Raw genomic sequence first — 20,381 nt, forward strand, 5'->3', positions numbered from 1 at the left:
AAGACAGTTTGTCAAAAAAGTTCCAATTTAAATTCCTTTTCCATTAACAATGCAAATACCAACCACATTTTCTTTATTTTGGAGACAGAAACCATGTATACCTAAGGACGGTTTTCATCATGTAATTAATATATCGCCACTTTGAAAACATTCAAAGTTTCCTCAAGGTGTATCAGTAAAAGAAGACAAAACACCCCTTATTTTTACAGTGGATGGCCTGAAATTTGCATCGCAGTAAATCCCAAATGCCAGTGCAGCCGTGCTTATCCTCCCTGTCAAGTAAAGCCAACATGGAAACTTGGAAGTCCTTTTGCTAGACACTTCTTGCCATCTGCTTCCCTCCCTTAGCTTTGAACATAGGAATTATCAGACTGTGTCTAGTGAATTAATGAAATGATGGCACAAGGAAAAAAGTGTCTTCAGTTGAAAAATAACTTGCAAAAATTGAAGGGAAACAGCAACATAAGGTGAAATATTAAGAACAACTTCAATGGGAAAGCCTTGGTATGTGTTGTACTTGACTGTAGGCTGGGAATCCGATTACCCACTTTATTTCAGACGTTTTGGTTGTAAATGCTGCTAATGGGATGTTTGTTCCCTGTGAACATCAAGTGAACATGGAAAACTGGGATTTCCACTTAGCTGTCACAGGAGTATTCCCCATCCAGGAGCACAGATGCAGTAAAGTTTGGGTTCTTTTGCACAGATGCAAAAAAGTTTTTTTTCAACTAGAGAGGCCCTCAATGAAATCACAGCTCTTAAAGCAGGAAAATGTAGGAGAAGGTTGACGTTGGGCCCCTCACAATATTGCTGTGGCTCAACCTTGGTAGGTAGATATCGCCTGCATCTGGGACACAGTACATCACTCATTATGGACAATGGGTCTGTATCCATGTGGACAAAAGGAATATTTAGATTCCTGCTTCCATGAGCTGATGATCACACAGGATTATAACAAAATTGGTCAGGCAATAGTATCTCTCTGCTATGGCCTCACTTCTTTCTCCACAGGTCCTCTGTGACATGTACTGCCTTTTCACGTATCAAAATTATATTTCACAGTACTCCTTCTCTCTCCCTTCAGGCTTACTTCTGTGCCTAAACTTCCAGCCTCAAGTGGGTGTTTATCATTCTGTGTCTCATTGGATCTCATATATCCTAACACTTTTATTCTCAGACACAAAGCAGTAAGAATCAAGTAAAAGATATTTCACAGTTTTTCCCTAGGTAGGTTTCTAAGGACCTTGCCCATCTATACTAAGCAAGTGACTTGTCTGAGCAGTAAATACCACTAGAAACACCAGCAATTAAATGGTAACTAAAGAGGAAAGACACACTGATTACATATCTCAGCTTATTTCATTATTCCTGCAATTCTCTGTTACTTTTCCCTTCCATATCACTTCATCATGATGTTCAAATTCACAGGCTCATCTACTTTCTGATATGTTTCCACCAGTGATATTTCTGCTGCCCCAGCAAACAGTCAGTGAAGCACTCCGTTGCACAACTCTCAACTTTATAATTAGAAATATTTTAATTGCTCTCTCTCACGGAAAGAAAGATAACTTATCTTTCCTAAAAATAAACACATCCAAATTGAAAGAATTCATTCATAATTAGATCATTCTCTCCAGAAAACCTATAAGCAAGATTGACAATTCATGGAAAAGATAAGATTAGAAATATAATTTTAAAATTGTTTTAAGGGTGAAAGTTTACACCAACATCAGTTAAACGACATCCATATCAGTTACAAAGAATGAGCTTAGCTCAGTCCAATTAAACCCAAAAATCAGCAAAATAAATCTATACCAATAAAACAAATAGGCAGTATCTTTTGAAACTTTACTATGTTCCAAAGTGCCAAAGGGCTTAAGAAGGGAGAAATATTTAAAGAAACTGGGAAGGTTTTAAATAGAGTTTGAATATTGTACAAATAGTTCCATGTAGAATTAATTAAAAGCCTTCCACACTTTGGTTATATTAAAACAGAATATTAAAATAGAATACTCCTGGGTGAAAAGATAAAGACAGTTAAAGAAACATTGTGTATAAGCAGGAATCTGCATGACAGCCACTCAGAAACTGGGGATGCATGAGCCAGTTTTAATAAAGAGCTGACTTTGGCTTTCATCAAAAACTTGAAATACACCCAAGTCATACCCAAGACTGAAGAAATTTGGTAAACTGCTCTTTTCTCTCGTTTCTCTTCTTTCTCATATCTATCAGCGCAACTTGATTTCAGGCAACGATCTTTGGGATGGAAACTCAAGTCTCAGAAACTTTCAAAGGTGCCTGTTCTCATGGTATTCCAGCCTTGCTGGAAACAGGAATTACTGTCCTCTCGCAGACGAAAGAGAGCCTAATCCTGTAAGATTCATAGTCCAAATTCCAGCCCAAAAGCATTTGATATGCTTGGATAGGCTTCCCGTAAGCAATTGAACTTTGTGTGCTGGCATGAACTCACTCTCTGAATCTTTTGAAGTCTGCCCCATCAGATGATTGATGTACATCAATGTCACGGCAGAGGAAGGCCAGCCAGCTGCTCGCAGCGGTGTCAGTATCTCTGAAATGGCTGACTTATTTTCCTAGTATAAAGTGAACCAGCATCCCCAGAACTGGAATTGTATTAATAGTCCAAGATGCTGACTTCAACAGAAGCAAAGCAAGCCCAGCATCTCCCAGCACAGGGCAGTGGTTGCCATCACTGTGGCAGCTCTCCCTGCTCATATTGCCTAACACAAGGCCAGGGATGACTCTGCTCCTGGCACTGGGACCTACTTAAATTAAATATGGTAACTCTGCTGCAGAGGAAACTCAGAGCTGAGTGCTGGACCCAATCTGACATGAGGCAACAACAACCAAAAATTTTTTAGCCATCAGCCATGGACTGAAACGAATGATTTAGTTAAGATACAAAATGTGTTGCAACTGCTCACCTGGCACATTCCATTGCCCCTCCATTCCTCCCTCCGATTTACTAAAGCACAAGAGACCTGCAGTTCAAGAGGCAACTCATCCACAAAAATGTATGAGGAATCTGCTCCTTCTCCCTGCTAACAAAAAGCAGTATCAGAAAAAATTCAACTACTACTGTTCATACGGATGGCCTTGCTCAGAGATGTCACATCTTTCTTGTTAAATCAACTGTGTGATACACATATGGCACCAACAATGCTTTCACTAGTAGACAGATATTTAAAGGAGTATGACATGGTTTTAAATATTTACGCGTTATAATGCTGCAGTGTTATCAGAGCACACAGGCTAGATGGTCCTTCTCTGCCTCCAGCTCAGCTGTCACCTGTGCCCTTCTCTCTTTGTCTGATCTCTTTTGGAAAGTTTTTAGTGTACCTTGGTGAATACTGCGATTTCAGTAAAGCTGGTATATGAATTACGTTTTATTAAATGTCATGGTAAAGTGCTCAGGCGCTGATGCACAGCCTATTAGTAGCTTTAAGATTTCAGTGTTTTGGTGGGAATGCCTCAAACCTGAAGTATGTTTTCTTTGGCTAAAGCACCACCATTAGATGCAGTTTCTCCTGACATTTTAAGAATTGTTTTATGACTGTTTCCATGGAGGTCAAAAAGGAAATTACTGTTCCAGGAATGCTTAGATAGCGTCCACGGCAACACAAAAGCCTAAGTTATATAGCTGCATTCTGACCAGTCTGATTGTGTGATGATTAACAAGTTGTGCTGCCATAGAGGGCCCTGAGCTGGAAGCGCCGCTGAGAATACCGCCTCCTAAGCCGAACAGTGAGTTCCAGTGACTGATTCAGCATCTTCCAGGTCATACATTTTCCTGCAAGCCCAATTATCAAATATTCTTCCTATACATTTCATCAGTCACAATTATTACTTGTATTTTTTCCCTACCAACTGCCAGACATTAGAGAGATCAAACGATGAAGCCCCACCTCCTTTGTTGGTTTTTTTCTTTTAAAGAAAGTGACTCTGCTTAAGACTTCCATGAGAATGGTGATTGTAAATTTATTAGCTTCACTTGCTAAGAGGAAGCTGTTAAAGGCATCAGGAAGCAGCCAGATAACCAAGGCCATAAAATATTTTAAAAATTAATGAATGAAAGATGGGCTGAAGCCACAAAGTGTGGGTCTGGTTCTGGTTTTTGAACTTGTACAGAGTTCACAGATGCTCACAGGCAGCGCTTTTATTACAGAAAGTGAAGCACCAGTGCTCAAGTTTAGGGCAGAATGAAACTTCTTCCAAAGCTCAGAGTTACCCCAAATCCTTGGGGTTTGTTCTGATACATTGCTAAAATTAATCAGAAATCTTGTGAGCTGGAAACTGCTACAGCTGGCTTTGGTCAAGCATTTCCTAACACGGTGCTCAAGAAAATAACACTACTGCTGCCGCCACCAGTTACTGCATGCTTGAAAGACCATGTCGATAAAGAGTAAGATTCATTCCCGCTTAAAAAAATTCATGATCTGAATAGGTAAAGCACAGGAAGGGGAAGGGTTGAAGCAGCACTCAAGCAAAATGATGGACGTAACTATTACCCCAAGCCAGAGTGTGGCCCCCGCTATACTGCATTGGCTCTTCTGACCTGTGCTCTCCAAAAGCGCAGAGGATCAATCACTTATGGTCATCAAAAACAAAGAGAATTTGAAGCCTTACCCAAGTTCTGCTGAAATCAGGGAATTTGCCACTGATTTAAATGGAATCACTGAAGTTGAAATTCATTTTATATGCTGGTGCCTATATAAACAACTTCTGTTTGGATAGGGAGAAATAAAGTCTTTATGTCTCTATCACTATTTTTTTACTCAAAAAGATAAATACCCTGGAGAAAAGGATACTGGATATAAGACCTTAGAGACAACCCCCCCACACATAGCCTTACACAACACATTCAATAAACCAGATCTTGCACACGTCATCATTTTCTCCTAAAAAAAGAAAATTATATTTTAAAACATAAACTACATTCTTCCTTTCTCCTCTCCTCTCCTCTCCTCTCCTCTCCTCTCCTCTCCCTATCCCTTTCCACATCATCCGTTTAGACATCTACATTAGCACAACTAGACCAGTAACAGCTGCTGAGGCTCACTCTTCATGTTTTCTTGCACGGTTCCTCTGTCTCTGAACTACACTTCCTAACTGGGAAAGTATCCTCACCAGAGTCTTCTAGTCTCTTTACAGTGTGACCACAGATTCAACAGAGAGGGTCATGGACCACCCACAAGTCAAAATGGTAACCGAGGCAATTGCCTACATGGAAAAAATCACGTCAGAAAACTATTGGATGTATTTTTAGCTTCTTTTCATGCACTTTAGCAGCTGAAATCAAAGTGGGAAGCCAGAACTATGGGCCAAGATCCAAAAGGCATAGGAGCTCTTCCATGGACTTTGACTGGCTTTGAATCAGGATCGCTCCAGCCAAGCTGCCTCCGATACATGGCTCAGAGCTACTTGATTAAACTGTTTTCTGGGATTACATTCTTGGATTCCCTCACACATCATACATGAGCGCTACAGAATTACCTGCAACAAGATTCTAAGAAAGGAAAGACTTATGAGGAAAAACCCCTCCGCATACAAAATAAAAATCTTATCCTTGAGAAATGTGCATAGCAGAGGACAGAGTAGCGAAACTGTTTTCACATTTTCTAGCACCTAACGCTAACGACATTATGTATGGCACCCATTCTAACTGATATTGTAACAGAAAGGGAAAATGACAGCTCAGCTACACCTTTAGATGACAGGTTAGGCTTCGGAAGTATTATCTGCAGCTTCTTTGAATAAAAGTAAACATCAGAGTCTAATTTGACTTTCTATACTCTTTGGGCATAATTACAGGGATAAAGGACTCTTCATTTGAAATACATTGATCTTTGGGACACAAATCTGGGAAAGAATCATAAAGGTAAAAAAAATACAAAACTATGATTAAACTAAAAATCACATTTTTAATTAAGCTTGCTGATTGGGCTGCCATACTAGAGTGCCATACTGCTCTGCCCTTTCTGACTATTTCCCGTTTGCAACAGTATACGGAATACAGCTCACAAAGTAGATTATGGGCTTTCTGAAATTACTCGGATTTGTTTGTTTGATGGCCATATTGATGCAAGGCATTCTTAGGAATTCCACTATCATAATATCTGGTCATTATTCTGAGCACTTTCCAGATTTGCAGTAATTGCACAGGCAAAGGAGTCCCAAAATTAACCCAATCAATGTGCAAAAACCTCCAGAAAAAGTGGTATCATCATTTTTCAGAAGTCAAGGATCACTAAAATCAGTGAGGCCATCCATTCCCAGGCTATCTACAACTGTGGTACAATAATTCAAATGTAGAAAAAAAAATCTCCTTAACTAAGGAGGATGCTTATTTTTCCATCTGAAAGAGTCTGCTGTGAGGCCTGAATCAAGTGGTCAAATGTTTTAGCAAAAGCCATTTCAAGAAATCACCATATTTAGCTAATTCTGTCATGTGGCAGAAGCTCTTCTAACACTTCAACAATTAGCTTTTTGGCAGCACATACTCTGGAAATAACTGCATAACTGTCCATTCTCCTGACAATTTCCTTCCTGGACTTTTTCCTTAAATTCCATGAATGAAAGATTACCAGGATTTATGTAGCAATTTAATACCTGCAGGAAAGAAAAAGCACACAGTACAGGAAGAGAAACAACAGGAATAGAATGGATCTATCATAATTTAAGTTAAACTCGCAAATAAATTTATCCTGACATTGACTGATAAATATCTAGAATATTTGAACTTGTTTCCTGGATTGTGAAAACCATCCAGCAGCTGCTTCCTTTTACTGCTCCAACTTGCTGGATTTTAGGGAGCATGGCTACACTGCAGAGGGAGTCAAGACAATGAGAACAAGAAGTCGCACCAATTGATAACAATTCATACTCTGCACAACGAGTGTCGTTTTGGTTGGGTTTTGAGAAGTCTTTCAGAAGCATCACTTGTCTTACAGGCTGTTCATACTACCTGCCCAAAAGATCCCATCTGGATATTTTTTAAAACATTTTTGTTAAATAGTTTAATTAATTTTAAAAATAAATGCTTAGTCTTCAAATACCTTGTTGAGTCAACTAAAATTGAAAAAAAATGAGGTGCTCACACTGAGACTTCAGGATTGGATCCATATAGCATCCCAGAGATCGACCACACCTTGATCACCTGATTTATATTCAACATTTACTCAGACTAATGGGTCCCTGAGGTGTTCTGTAACTCACATCTGAATGAAGTGGCCGTCTTCCAATTCTCCTCTCTGAAGACATTACAATCTACCTCCACCACTGTTGCTCTTGTCTCCTATGCTTTATCAGAAGGGAGATAGGGCTAAGCAGCTTGAATTTTCATTGCGTTCTCTGCCAGAAAGAATTAGAAAGCCTCTACAATGCAGAATGAGGAAGACTCCAGGAAACAGTAGGGTCAGTGTGACTGGCAGCAGGCTGAGTGCCCTTGCAGCCCCACAGATAACAAGGCTTTTTTTGTCAGCATCTCAGCAAAGGAAAGCTTTAAGGAAGGATTTCTGAAGCAGCATAATGAAATAACTTTGCAGATACTGACAGAGAACTCCTTCCATGCATGAGAAGAGAGGTACAAGAAAACACAAAGTCATTTGTCTGAAGCTTTAATGAGAAGATGATGAAGGCTGAGCCAGCAAAAGGCAGGCACTCCCCTTCTGAGCCCAACGAAATATGATAGAGAACAGAACAGGCTGGGATGGACTCTGAAACTGAAGGGAAGCAGCTTGCATTTGATATAACAGAAGAAGAAGAGGCAGTTGAAAGCACACAGAGAAAACGGAGCTAGGAAAAGTGACAGGCTAGAGAATTTATTTTTACTATACCGCAGCACATGAGTCCTTTTTAACCCCTTTTAGACTGGCTCTTAGTTGAGTATATGTTCCCTTATGAGCGTAAGGGATTTATAATTCAATTTCTGTGCATTAATACAAATCAGTGGATAGAGAAAATAAATCCCCCATGCCCTGACAGAGGAGAGGTAGAACTGTGAGCTCAGCAGTTACAACCACAACAGACTCTACACAGCAAAGAGTGCTTTAAAATGCTTCAGATACATAAAGGTCTTTCCATTTCATCTTGCAGTCAATGCCATAAGGCATAACACCACAGGAAACTAGATTCATAGAATGTCCCGAGTTGGAAGAGACTCAGAAACATCATCGCGTCCAACTCCCATCCCTGCACAGGACAACGCCAAAATTCATACAATGTGTTTGAGAGCATTGTCCAAATGCTTCTTGAATATTGTCAGGCTTGACACCACTATTGCTTCCTTAGGGAGCCTGTTCCAGTGCTCCACCACACTCTGGATGAAGAATCTTTTCCTAATACCCAGCCTAACTCAGGTCCTACCATTGGTCACCAGAGAGAAGAGATCAGTGCCTGTTCCTTCTCCTCCCTTGTGAAGAAGCAGTACACTGCAATGAGGTCTCCCCTCAGTCTCCGGGTTGAACAGACCAAGCCGCTCCTCATACAGCTTCCCCTCTAAACCCTTCACCAACTTTGTGGCCCTCTGCTGGACACTCTCCAGTAGCTTTACATCCTTTTTATACTGTGGCACACAACATTCTCATACTCCGTTCTGTTTCACACTGCTCATGCTGTACAGCTCCTGGAGGAAGGGAATAGTTAAATCTGGCCAGAAACCACAAGGAAAGAGCTGTGTGCTCTGGTGATTCCCACTGGCTGCGTGGCTCCAGCTGGAACCCTCTGAAGGAGGCCAGATAGCGCTAATGTCCTTATCACTCACACCCACTGCTGCGCCAGGCTGCCTCACAGAGAGGGGGAGCACAGCAGGGGCTGGGCGGGTTTGGTTTCCACAGTGGCTGCTTCTTCTTCTAAAACACTTCCGTCGGAGGTTGTCTGTCAGCGCAGACCAGGAGCGTGCCACAAACTTTGTGTGACAGTTCTTCTGTTCAGCTATTTATAGACTTTTTACACTTAATAGATTCTTACACACTTGTCCTGTCTAACAGCAAAGAGAGGAACAATGGCAAACGTGCCTCTAAGCATCATCTTTGGATGGATATTATAAAGATACATATAATGATCAAATGCTTTGATCAAAGCAGACAGAAGAATAAATGGATGCAGGTTTAGTGATGGATAATTATTTCATTTCCCTACAGTAGACATACCATTCCATAAAATATGGGGGAGAAATGGATCACATGTCATCCTTTCATCCTGTTGCCTTTAGAGGAGTCATGGTGTAGGTGATGACTTTTGATTTCCCAAAGGGGCATGGAGAAAGGGTTCAATCAGCCTTTGATCTGCAGGAGGCTCTCTGGCCCACACAGCCACACCGGTTTAGATGCTCCACAGTTTAACTCCCAATGTCTTTGATGAGTGTTTTTTGCTGACTAAAAAGCTCATCTGCTTTTGAATGGTGATTCTCAGGCTGAAGCCACTCTACCTTCAGATGACAATGTGTATTTTTAAACAACAGATCAGCTATCATCGACACAGGCATTGTGTATTCTTCCCTCTTCATTGTTGGAAACCAAGAGGTTAAATCCCTTTCCATTTTAACAAAAAGATATTTTAACTAAATCCTACACTCTCTTATTTAACTTAAAGAGGTAAGGGGCATGCTGTGCGCCAATAATTTTTACCTTGGCACTCTCCCTTCACTTTGAATCATAGGGGTAGGAGGAAGAGAGAGACAGAGTGAGAGATTAACTATTTGGGCTAGGCTAGCTGCCCTTTAAATTGCTAAAAAAGCTTGACAGACATGAGCTTGCTCTTGCTGTAGTGACAGTACCAGTAATGTAGGTCAGAACCTCAGGGTCTCCAAGGTTTTCAGATCAGCCTATTTGTAGATACTACACAGAGGATGTCAGCATCTCATTTAACAGCTTATAAAAAGCCCCAAAACTGTGACATGGTCAGGCTGGGCCAGAAGGAAGCTTTTATTTTAATTTAATCAACAATTGCTAAGTCAACCTGGCAACACGCATGGAGTTAAATTATGTTGAGACAGTAGCCCATTCTGAGTGTCTAATTCTCACCTTTATGTTGAGAAATCATATTAAAATTTTCATCCACTCTTATATCTCTTTCCTGTGCAATATTATCCCCTATTGCAGTCTCTCATAAGCTTATGTTACTGCAAGTGAACTAAACAACAGAGTTCCCAACACTTATTTAATAATCTTCAAGGCTAAAAAATTCTGCAACAAGGACTTCATTCCTGATGTTTGCTCTGTATCTTCCATTTCTCAGTTTCACCCATTATTCCCACGTTAAAACAGTTCCTCTCTTTTCTTGGTTTTACCCCTTACTATCCAATACAGCCCACTTCAAGGGAGTAAGTGTTTCCCACAGAGTTATTTGCCATTCTAAAATTGGGGAGGAGAACATGACAACTGAAACAATGTTGTGTGGTAACTATTAGCAAATGCTGAGTTGTAATAACTACAAATGTACTTTGATATAATATACTCCTTCCCTCTCTCAGAGAGTTAAGGCAAGCTGCATGAATTTGAGGCTGAGGAGTAGGTGTGGATTGTGGTTTTTTGCTTTCTTCGCTCATTTAAGCATCTCAGGGCTTCCAGACAATTTTGTGAAGTCTCTTAAGTGATTTTAAGAAAAAAAGAGGAAAAGATGTTTTCTGCAGCCAATTTCAGGATTTTTAAGTATAGTTATCTATCATTTCTGAAGGCATTAGAAAGACTGCAATATAATCTCCTTCTTCCTTCCCTTCTCCTAATTTAGTTTGGGAATTTTTGCATCCTCCTGTGTGACAAACCCCTGTGCTTATCACCTAAATGTTACTGTGACTCCCAAATCAAGGCCTGAAACCTTACCAAAAGCCTGCATTTTAACACGCTGTTCCTTTGCAGTGTTTCAGGAAGAAAAAAAAAAAAAAACAAACTGGTTGGAATTCAAAACTTTCCTGCCCAAGTGACTGAAGTTCAAGCAGCCAGAATAAATTTTCCTACAGAACTGCCCTCTCACCCTAGCAGAGAGGAAACTCCATCACAACGTTTCATGAAGAAGCAAACACAAAAGGATATGTTGAACTCATGTTGTTACAACCTAGGAATTCAGAGAGTTAACAACAACCCGCTGGGGCAATATAAGCCTTCATTCCTAGTTTCTCAAAAACTGCATCACAGTGGACAAGAATACAAAAAGATCATTCACCTACGCATTTCTCAACAGAGTCTAATCAAGCGGGACTGCCGAGCAGCACATGCTTGCTGAGAGAATTTCAAGGGGGGAGGCAAGAGGAGGGCTGAATAACATTTAATAACTTTGAAACATGATAGCTACCTACGGAAAAAAAGTCATAATTGGGAACAATGGTATTTCAGAAGCTACTCACAGAATGACTGAATTAATTGTTTAAATTTACGCAAAATTTTAGAAGTACATACAGATTGTGCTCAATAACGTAGAAGTTTGAAAAGTTTCTGTTCAGCTCAGTAGGGTAATATTTTTTAAATATTTATCTTATAATAAAATCTGCATGAAGCTACAATTTTACCTAGAACCCTCCCGCTCACAGTTCAATTTCAGTACAGTTTTTAAAAATCCAAGATGGCAAATGAGATTTGAGGTTTACAGGATAAGTACAGTAATCTTGTGTTTTCATCTTGGAGCTTTTCTTTTACAGCTTGAACACTGCAAGACAGCTGGAGCAGAATCTGCTAGGGATGTATGAAAAACAAATACGTACGGAAACCTCTCAAGTTAACAGCCACCTCTTTATGAAGACTGTGCATTTTTTGCTATGTCAAGTGTCAAGGAAAACAAACGTATACCTATAAGCTCTCTTTAAATGCAGAGTTTAACAGCAAAAGTAAACTACAACCACTTAGTGTTATCTCCGTTGTGTCACACAGGGCGTTTGAAATAATTAGAATGGAACCTGAAAGATCTTAGAAGCGATATTGTCCAAATCTAGTTTAACAAAGCTAAATTACTGCATGAGATTGTTTTAAAAGTCCGATTTCAGTCTTGTGTGACAGTATCTCCACATTGAGGACCCCAGACCCAGAATAATTTCCCTAAAAGTACTAAACCCTTTCCAATATGCAATTGCATTACGGCTTGTATAATGTAATTTGGAGTATGCCAAGAAAACGTCTTTAGCCTTACTTTTACAAACATGGCAACGATCAACCCAAAGCACGATGTGAAGGTTGATTATATTTAAAGCCATTTAACATGTTGCAACAATCTTATATTTAATGCCGCTCCATTAAACAGAACTGCAATCTAACAGCAATACAAACATGAGGTCTATGGATCCACTCCTACGAACTTGATTCACATCAGTAACATTTACCTACATGAGTAATCTCCCTGAGGTAAAGAATATGGATGAAAGGGGAAAAACTGAGAAGCTAGTTACAAAACTTGGCTCAGCAGCACAATTCAGCAGTTAGGTTCTTGCCCAAAACCAGCTAAAAGCAATGCCTAGTCTCAATAGCGACTCAAGTGTTTCTCATCTGTTTCTATGTTTTCAAATATTGTTGTAGGACACGAAAAAGCAACTACTAGTAAATCTCATTAAGGTCATTTTCCCTCTTCTCTCCATGTCCCCATAGAAGTCAGGTAGAACCACAGCCTTTAGGTGACTGCAAACACCACTGCCAGAAGATAGTTAAGATTCAGGAACTGGAGAAAGCTCCCAAACCACTTCCACTCACACAACAACTGCTGCACAGAAAGAGGATATACATGGTCACAGGTATACTCATGGGTAACACCTTTCTTGTGTGGCAGTATTAGGTTAGGGATCTGATCAGTTGTGAGATTTTTTTTTATTGATTACTACTCAGTATTGCTTTTTTTTTTTATACAGGACACATTAAAATTGCATAAATCTAGTTCATAGAAGTAGTGCTGAATGCAGCATTGCAATACAATAGCAAAGATAATAACTTCATAATAATTTGTAGATCACCGACCACAAAAGTTCTACAAATAATAGCTTCCTTTATTTATATGTCAACAGATTTGATATTCCTCGATGATCTAGATAAACAACTATACATCTTGGAGAAATCGGCACATGATATGAGAAGCGAACAAAACCACAAAAGACCAAAGTATGCCAAAGCAAGTTATGAAATCACCCCTTGAACTGCCAAAACAGGTATTACAAAGGGAACTCTATCATTACCACAGTATCCTTAGAGTTAACAAAAACATAACTGCCTCAAAGTCCTGTAATTATCACCATCTATGCCATGAAAATTCAACTGCATTTATACAGAAATGTTCTGAAATCACCTGTTACTTTTTAGGGACAGCAGAGGACTCTCCCTCATATTCTACATTATTATAATAAGTAGCACAGCAGTGAATTACTCTCACTGGTAATGAAGATAATGACTTTCCCAGCCATGCTGGTCCACAGAAGTTATTTCCCATCACTGAATACATACACTTAAATCTGTAGATTACAAACCTTGTTAGCTAGCAGGCTACTTGCTACTTTCTAACAGACCTTATTACATCCTCTTCATCAAACTTTTACCTGGACAGACATGACAGCAACACAGTTCCTGAATTCAGCTCATAGTCACCCTATGTACTACAAGTATGGTTTGCTGATGAGAGGTATTGCTACTCAGTTGCTAAGAATTATCCATTTAAAAGTCATTGGAAGGTTCTTATCAATTCTGAAATTGCTTCTAATGTTTCAGAAGTAGCCTGAGATCTAGCCAGAGCCTCTGTATCAAGGACAACTATTCCTGCAAGACATGTTGCCACCAGAGGCTGTGTTCTGAGGAACCACAAACCAGTCCAATATACTCTAATTGTGTATTGGAAAAACCTGTTAAAGTAAGCCCAAATATATCATCCGGGCAGTGTTGAGAGTGGGTTACCACTTCCTCTCAGTGAAGTACTGGTCAATATCTTATGAAATCCCCTCCGGTCCTTCAAACCTACGTTTGGAATCGTAAATTCAGTTGGGATGTGACAGAAACGTAAAGTAATTTAAAAATCATTTGGTGAACCACTGGGTTATGTCATAAATAGCTCACACAGAACTGCAGAAGACAAACCTATTGACAAAAGCAACACAGAAGTCCTGTGGGAGTACTCAGGAAGTCTGACCTCCACCAAACACATTAGTTCCTTAATAGAGCTCACTAATTATCTACCCACTTTACTGCCCAAGACTTGCATGATTGTCCTCAAAGGGCAATTTTCCCATCCTAAAATAGGTTCTCGTCATTTTATTTTTAAAGAATTAATACAAAAAAACAATGGATACAGCCTCAGTCAGAATGGGAGAGGAGGGTGGGAATGTAGTGGTGATGGCAGTGCTCATGCGGTGCTCAAAGGCTGGAGCCCTCTGACCCTCCCCAGTAAAACTTCTGCCCCTGCAAGACAAGTAAGAAAATATTTTCAAGATAGGTACAAGTTAAATAGTCCTGCACAGGTACATAATGAAAACTGGTTAACTGTCCTATTGTACAAAAAAAAAATAAAGTAATTATCCTGTATTGATAAAGACACCATGCTTCCAGGGTAGCTGGCTGTAGTATTCTGTAAGAGCTCCAGAGACAATCGAACTTGAGTAAGCTGAGATATAACCTGGGAAGTGCAGAAAGGGGACACAAGCACCTTTTGCCAAAGCTCATGAAAAGCTACTGATTTTGCATTCTTACCACTTTCCACCAGTGACCTGTGACTTAGGAAGTGGGGGGCATGGAAATTCACAGCTCTGTGCCACCACCGATGTAGATGATGCAGATCTTCTCAGCAATGCAAAGATCAAGGGTGTCATAACTACAAGGGTGTGCAGCCTGCCTAGGGTCTAACTTTGTGTCAGATTTAATTTTGGCAAGATATTATCCTTGGAGGACAAAGAGCTTCGGTGCAGAAGCTACTCATGCCATCCTGGCTGTCCCCTTAGTGTTTTCGGAGCAGCTTATCACAGTTCAGTCCTAATGCTTTCAAAAGTGAGCAGTCATTTAAGAAAAAAACTTTAAAATACAGCTGCAGACATCTTTAAATTATTTAAACACATAATTGTCTCTGTTCTATGTTTGAATTCAACAAAAATATATAGGAAAAGTGTAATTCTACAATTAAAAGATCTATGTAAGATGCTCATCACGTTGGTAATTTAGCTGACATGCAAATGTAGACTAAGCGTAATTACAAATGTTATGAAAATTTGTAGGTAAACTGTCAGCACAGTGTTTTATTTTGTCCATCTTGATTTTGCAAATAGACTTTTCTTAAGGAGTTACACATCTCTTTGTAGATAAAAAAGCTATTTGGGGAGGGGGCTGAAACAAAAAGCATAGCCTGAGAACTATCAAAGTGGAAGTTCAGCTTTGTACTGCAAGTATCTGACCTATTCACTCAGTAATAGGCCTAATCAATCTTACTATCTCCCCCAATAGTGATTCATTACAGCACAGGCCTTATCTTTGTATCAAAGTCAAGAAGAAAGGCAGACACAGATATAAGGAAATGCTTTACTTTTCTCTGATAGGCCGTACATAGTTTGAATACCAGCACTGATAATATGTTGGACACTCTCGAGTCCCATGTACACTTAATCACTCATTTCCTTCATTGACTAAGAATAATACCAGCATAATTTACTGTGCTTTACCCTCTACTTCTTCTGAGACATCTGGCACACATCCAAGGAGTGGCACTTCTGAAGCTGGAGGACCACAGTGGAGATTTGAGGGATGGGAGGTCTGAAGGGTGCATAACTGATGGGAAGAAAATCTACAGAGGTATTTCAGAGCTCGGGAGACTCAGAGAACTCTGCGTGACCAAGACTACTTGACCTCTCCAGAGCTAGCCAAGGCACTGTCTCCACCTTCTGCTGCAGGCAGACTGCCTCTCTGTTAAACTAAATTATGCACAGCTTAGTTCCCAGTCCCATTTCAATTCTTGCAGAACTTGGATAACAAGATAGCAGGAAGTCAGGGAACACTGTACTTTCACTCCAGCCTTGCTAGGAAACTTCATCCCTCCCTTCCCTGCCAGAGGGAAAGTTGCTAGGAACAAACATGTCAGCATTGGCTTGGTGATGACTTTCCTCCCTTCCACTCAGCCTGGCCAAGCAGGGCAGTTGCGCTGCCACAGCTGTCCTCCTGTTGCTTGGAGTCAACTGCAGTGGGCTGAGACCGCAGCCGACTCCTGCACGCACAGTTGGCCAGACAGATGTCAGGCGCTGGAAAGGCCCTTCCTTATCAACCTGATAAATCTGGAGTTGTATTTGTAGTTCTACTGATGACATAATTTCTCCATAGCTATTGTATACGTGGGGGGGAGGGGTATAACTGAACCAGAACCAAGGATTTGCACTACCCAGAAGCAGCACATGGGGCTTTTTCCCCCCAAAATCATTCTTCCACCATACAAAACATTATTTAGTTGTTTTTAATCTCTCAAATGCAAAGAGACTGTAAGGAACACGCAGCTATTTGTCATCTGGAGAACACTCATCACCTCACACCCATTTTCCAATGGCATTCTCTTCATTTCTGAGTTTAAGACACTTGACCGTGTCACTTCAAGACCATAAATTGCAATGTGCTGCTGCAAAGGATCAGCCACTCAATTTAAAACCACAGTTGACCGTGTTCCTTTTGCAGTGCCCCAGTAAGCAGAGTGGGAGGGAAGTACTCAATTCCTCTAACAACAATACTATAAATTTATAAATCTGACACCTTCAGGGTCTATCTCAGAAAAACCCAAAGGTTAAATCAGGCACCTACAAATGGTTTATTTCTAACTTCGCTATGTTCAGGTTTTTGCATGCAGTCTTCAGAAACACTGCACTTCATTATATCACTTAAAAGGAGCTAGGTCATCTTTGGCTTGGCAGTTTCCACACGTGAAAACTCAGTAATTGATCTGAGTGAAACAAAGGCGTACCAACCACTTAGCATGTTTTATTGCTTTTACTACTGTGTGCACCTGCATAAGTCCATGAGTGCAGTCCCTCAAGGCCCAATACACAGATTTATATACTCTTAACACATCTTAAAAGTTAAGGAAGTGATGCATTTTTCTCTCATAGGGATTCGATTTCTAAAAATCCTAAAGACCCTTTCACTGTCATTCCTGTTTATGCAAGAAAAAAAGTATGAACTGTGAGTGGCCTGCATTTAAACAACAGGCTCTTTTCACCCCTGCAGGTAGAAAATATTGACACTGTGTTTTATATTGTTGGCTGGACCCAGGCAGGATGGGGAACAGCATTTACAAGCAGAACTTCCACTGTGTCCTCTCCTGGGGACGATGGCTCACTGGGATTAAACTAATGAGCAAAACGGGTGCTCCAGGCAGACATGCATAGAGCTGGCTTCTTCTGGAGAACATCTACAGTAAATATTTGTGGTTTGCTCTTAGGACCAGTACACATTGTGTTTTGTAGATGCAAGGAATTAATCCAGGTTTGTGCACAAGATGCAAGCATTGGATTGTGCAGCTGCCTGTATTCCACTGGTATAAACTTGCAGGAAACATATTTCAACTTGCTGGCTTCTCTGAAAACGAGAGGGAGTGGGAATCTAGACGTGGGGGCTGGCCATATGCAAATTAGATCTATGCCATTTTAAAGTTTGTTCCACTGTTTTCAGTAGAAGCACTTACAATTATTTCGCAAACAGCATAAGGATGTCTGAAATCTTAAGTTATAGAATTGAGAATTACTGAAGCATAATCACCAAAACAACTGTTCTTCCAGTTTGTTTCTTAACCTTTTCCTCAAAGCAACATGAAAACTTTCTTTTCTCCCTAGAGACTTCATGCAAGTGTCAGCTTCAGTCATTGCAGTTTTACAAGACTATAAAGTTAACAGTCTCTAACATCCAATTAGCAGTTCCCTATATAAAGCAAAACCAGTTCCATACTATTGTATTCATAATAACCTGAAGCTGACTGCATCTTTTCCTTTCCTTGCCTAAACACTAGCTTCCAATTCATTTTCCTAAGAAAACTGAAAGGAGAAGTAAGAATTAAAACACTCCTAACTTACTAAAGAGATGGAAATTCATAAATATGCCATATCAAATAAAGGAAAAAGATATAGCTGCACATAGCTAGACCAGCTTGGGTCAATTAGTAAGTATGTGGTTACAGCACTTAACTTTTTCTCGGCTAAAAAAAATCAGGGTATTTTCATAACATCTCAGAAATATTTGCATAGCTTTTTGTCTTATGGTCTCTTTTGTGCTGCCATTTCAGATCAAAGTCATACATGAGGATCCCCAGCAAAGCCCCGGCTACTGTCTAAACATATTAAGAGACAGGTTCCAATCTCACAGGCTTGTAGCTTAATGGGCAGTACAAAAAAAAAAAAAATTAAAAAAATTAAGTGTTATCATCAGTTTTGCAGATGCATGAGAAGAGCATAAAACTCAAGTGTTCTACCCAGGTCACACGGTGTATATCATATGTTCACATGAGGAATGACAGGATGTTCTTGTAGATGTAAGTCTAGCCACAAAGCCATTTTTCCTTGCCAGCTAAACAAGCTGAGGATTTTTTTCCTCAGCAGGACCCAGCAGATAACCAGCTGAACATGTGGCAGCTGCACATCCTTGCAGGCTGCTACCTATGGGACTGCCATTGGCAGCAGCTTAGCCAGCTGCTCAAGGGAAGCCACCATTCCCCTTGACTTGGGACTTGAGAGGCCGCATCTGGAGCTCAGTTTTGCCTTTCCACACACCTTTCATGTGAAAGAACGGCAGACTAGAGAGAGTTCAGTAACTAAGATGATCAGGGAATGGAGTAACATGATGACATGTTACTCCATTGTAAAATGTAACGTAGAAAGGGAGTCTCAGGGATGTTGGCTTGTTTCACCTGGAGAAGAGAAAGCCGAGAACACAGAGCAGAGGAGACAGAGCCAGGCTTCTCTTGGAAGAGCACTGCAAAAGGACAAGAGACATCACCAACAAGCTGCAGGAAGCAACATTACAGTTGGCTATGAAATCCCTGATCAGAATGGCTGAGCACTGAGCAGGGACCCGGAGAGGCTGCTCCACTGTCAGATACTTTCAACAACAGGCTGGACATGGCCTGGGGCAACTTGAGACCACTGTGAAGTTAGTCTTCTCTTGATAGGAGGTTACATGAGCTGACCTCCTGCAGCTCCTTCCTAACTGCATTTTTGTACCATTTCTAATGTTTATGCATCACTTTATTATTCATACACAGGTACCAGCAACAAAGCGTGTGTGAAAGGCAGGACTGTGAGCCATGTGACACTTCTGCTGTCATTTGTTCTTAATCCCTTAACAGTTTCACAAAGCAGTTGTCAAGACTTCAGTTTATTGGATCCCAGGCACTGCTCACAGCAACAGATTTTTGCTATGTGTTTGTGCAAAAAAAGTGTTATCCCTATCCCCAGTATCTCTTCCAGAAGTACTTCTTTTTTAGATTAAAACATGACCAAAACACATTTCAGGGAGCAAAGCTTCTCTGGCAATGTATCGGAACATCAGCTTCCAGAGAGGTCCAGGTCTCGGGTCCCACACACCTTTCAATAGAATTAACCAGCCAAAACTTTTCTGTGCACAGTTCATAGGAAGGAGGGAAAAGTGATCCAGCTACCTCCTTCTCCAAATCTCTCTCTAGCATGGGCCACAATTCAGGTTGGCTGTGACACCAGATTGTGCCATCTGAGTTATGACATCACATGATTGAAGCAACCCAGAGTGACTGATGTAAGACAGATTGCATTTGACACCCAGAGAAGATTTCAGTCCATGTGTTTGCTATCCCAAATCCTTTGTGTTTAATTACTGAAACACTAGACCAGCAGAATGCCGCAAGCAGGTCACCGAGCCACTATTCCCTGAATCTGTAGTCGATGCAGGAAGATCTTGACCTTTCATAATCAGAATGATTCAAGCTGACACACCAAACTGAATATCTGCAGTAAAACAGGAGGCCAAATCCCACTTTCCTGGAAGCTGAGACAAAAACTGGATCCCTCATTTTACCTTGCTGACACCCCTTTAAAAGCAGTTCAGGAAACTGTCCTTAGGAAAACACTTGCTAATATACATCAAAAAGTATAACTCCCTGCTTCTAACTCACAAAAGACAGGCAAGTAGAAATGTGGTGTACAATAAACTCTCTATTTTGCTGAAGAGCAAGACAAAAGTCAGATGTTTTAAGTAAGAACTTGTCATAGTACTACATTTCTTTTTTTGAAAGATAATTTTTGGAGCCAGATTACAAAGCTATATGACTAGGTTTTTGCTATAAAATACGACATCGTGTACCTTCCCCTGTAAAGCTATGCAAATAGAGTCCACTGGTTTCATCAGGGAAAGAGGTACCCAGAAACAAGGGAAGAAGAAATGTGAACTTCTTACCATTCAATTGCTCTGACGTATCTC

At 40.4% G+C, this 20,381-nt stretch overlaps 1 protein-coding gene across 5 annotated transcripts in view; it reads right to left on the reverse strand.

Annotated features, from left to right (window-relative positions):
• ROR1 (receptor tyrosine kinase like orphan receptor 1) overlaps positions 1–20,381 on the reverse strand; it is a 171,127-nt gene that overhangs the window by 76,578 nt on the left and 74,168 nt on the right. Inside the window, exon 1 of one of the 5 annotated variants that reach the window (XM_054073430.1) lies at positions 2,943–2,982. The exons of 3 other annotated variants lie outside the window; for them this stretch is intronic. In XM_054073430.1, the coding sequence (XP_053929405.1) occupies positions 2,943–2,967 (25 nt within the window). In that variant the 5' untranslated portion in view covers positions 2,968–2,982. Of the gene's footprint in view, positions 1–2,166; positions 2,324–2,942; positions 2,983–20,381 lie in introns of those variants that run through there. One more of the 5 variants, XM_054073432.1, reaches the window with a different exon arrangement.

Source organism: Cuculus canorus, chromosome 8, assembly GCF_017976375.1.
Source record: "Cuculus canorus isolate bCucCan1 chromosome 8, bCucCan1.pri, whole genome shotgun sequence".
Classification (NCBI taxonomy): Eukaryota; Metazoa; Chordata; class Aves; order Cuculiformes; family Cuculidae; genus Cuculus; species Cuculus canorus.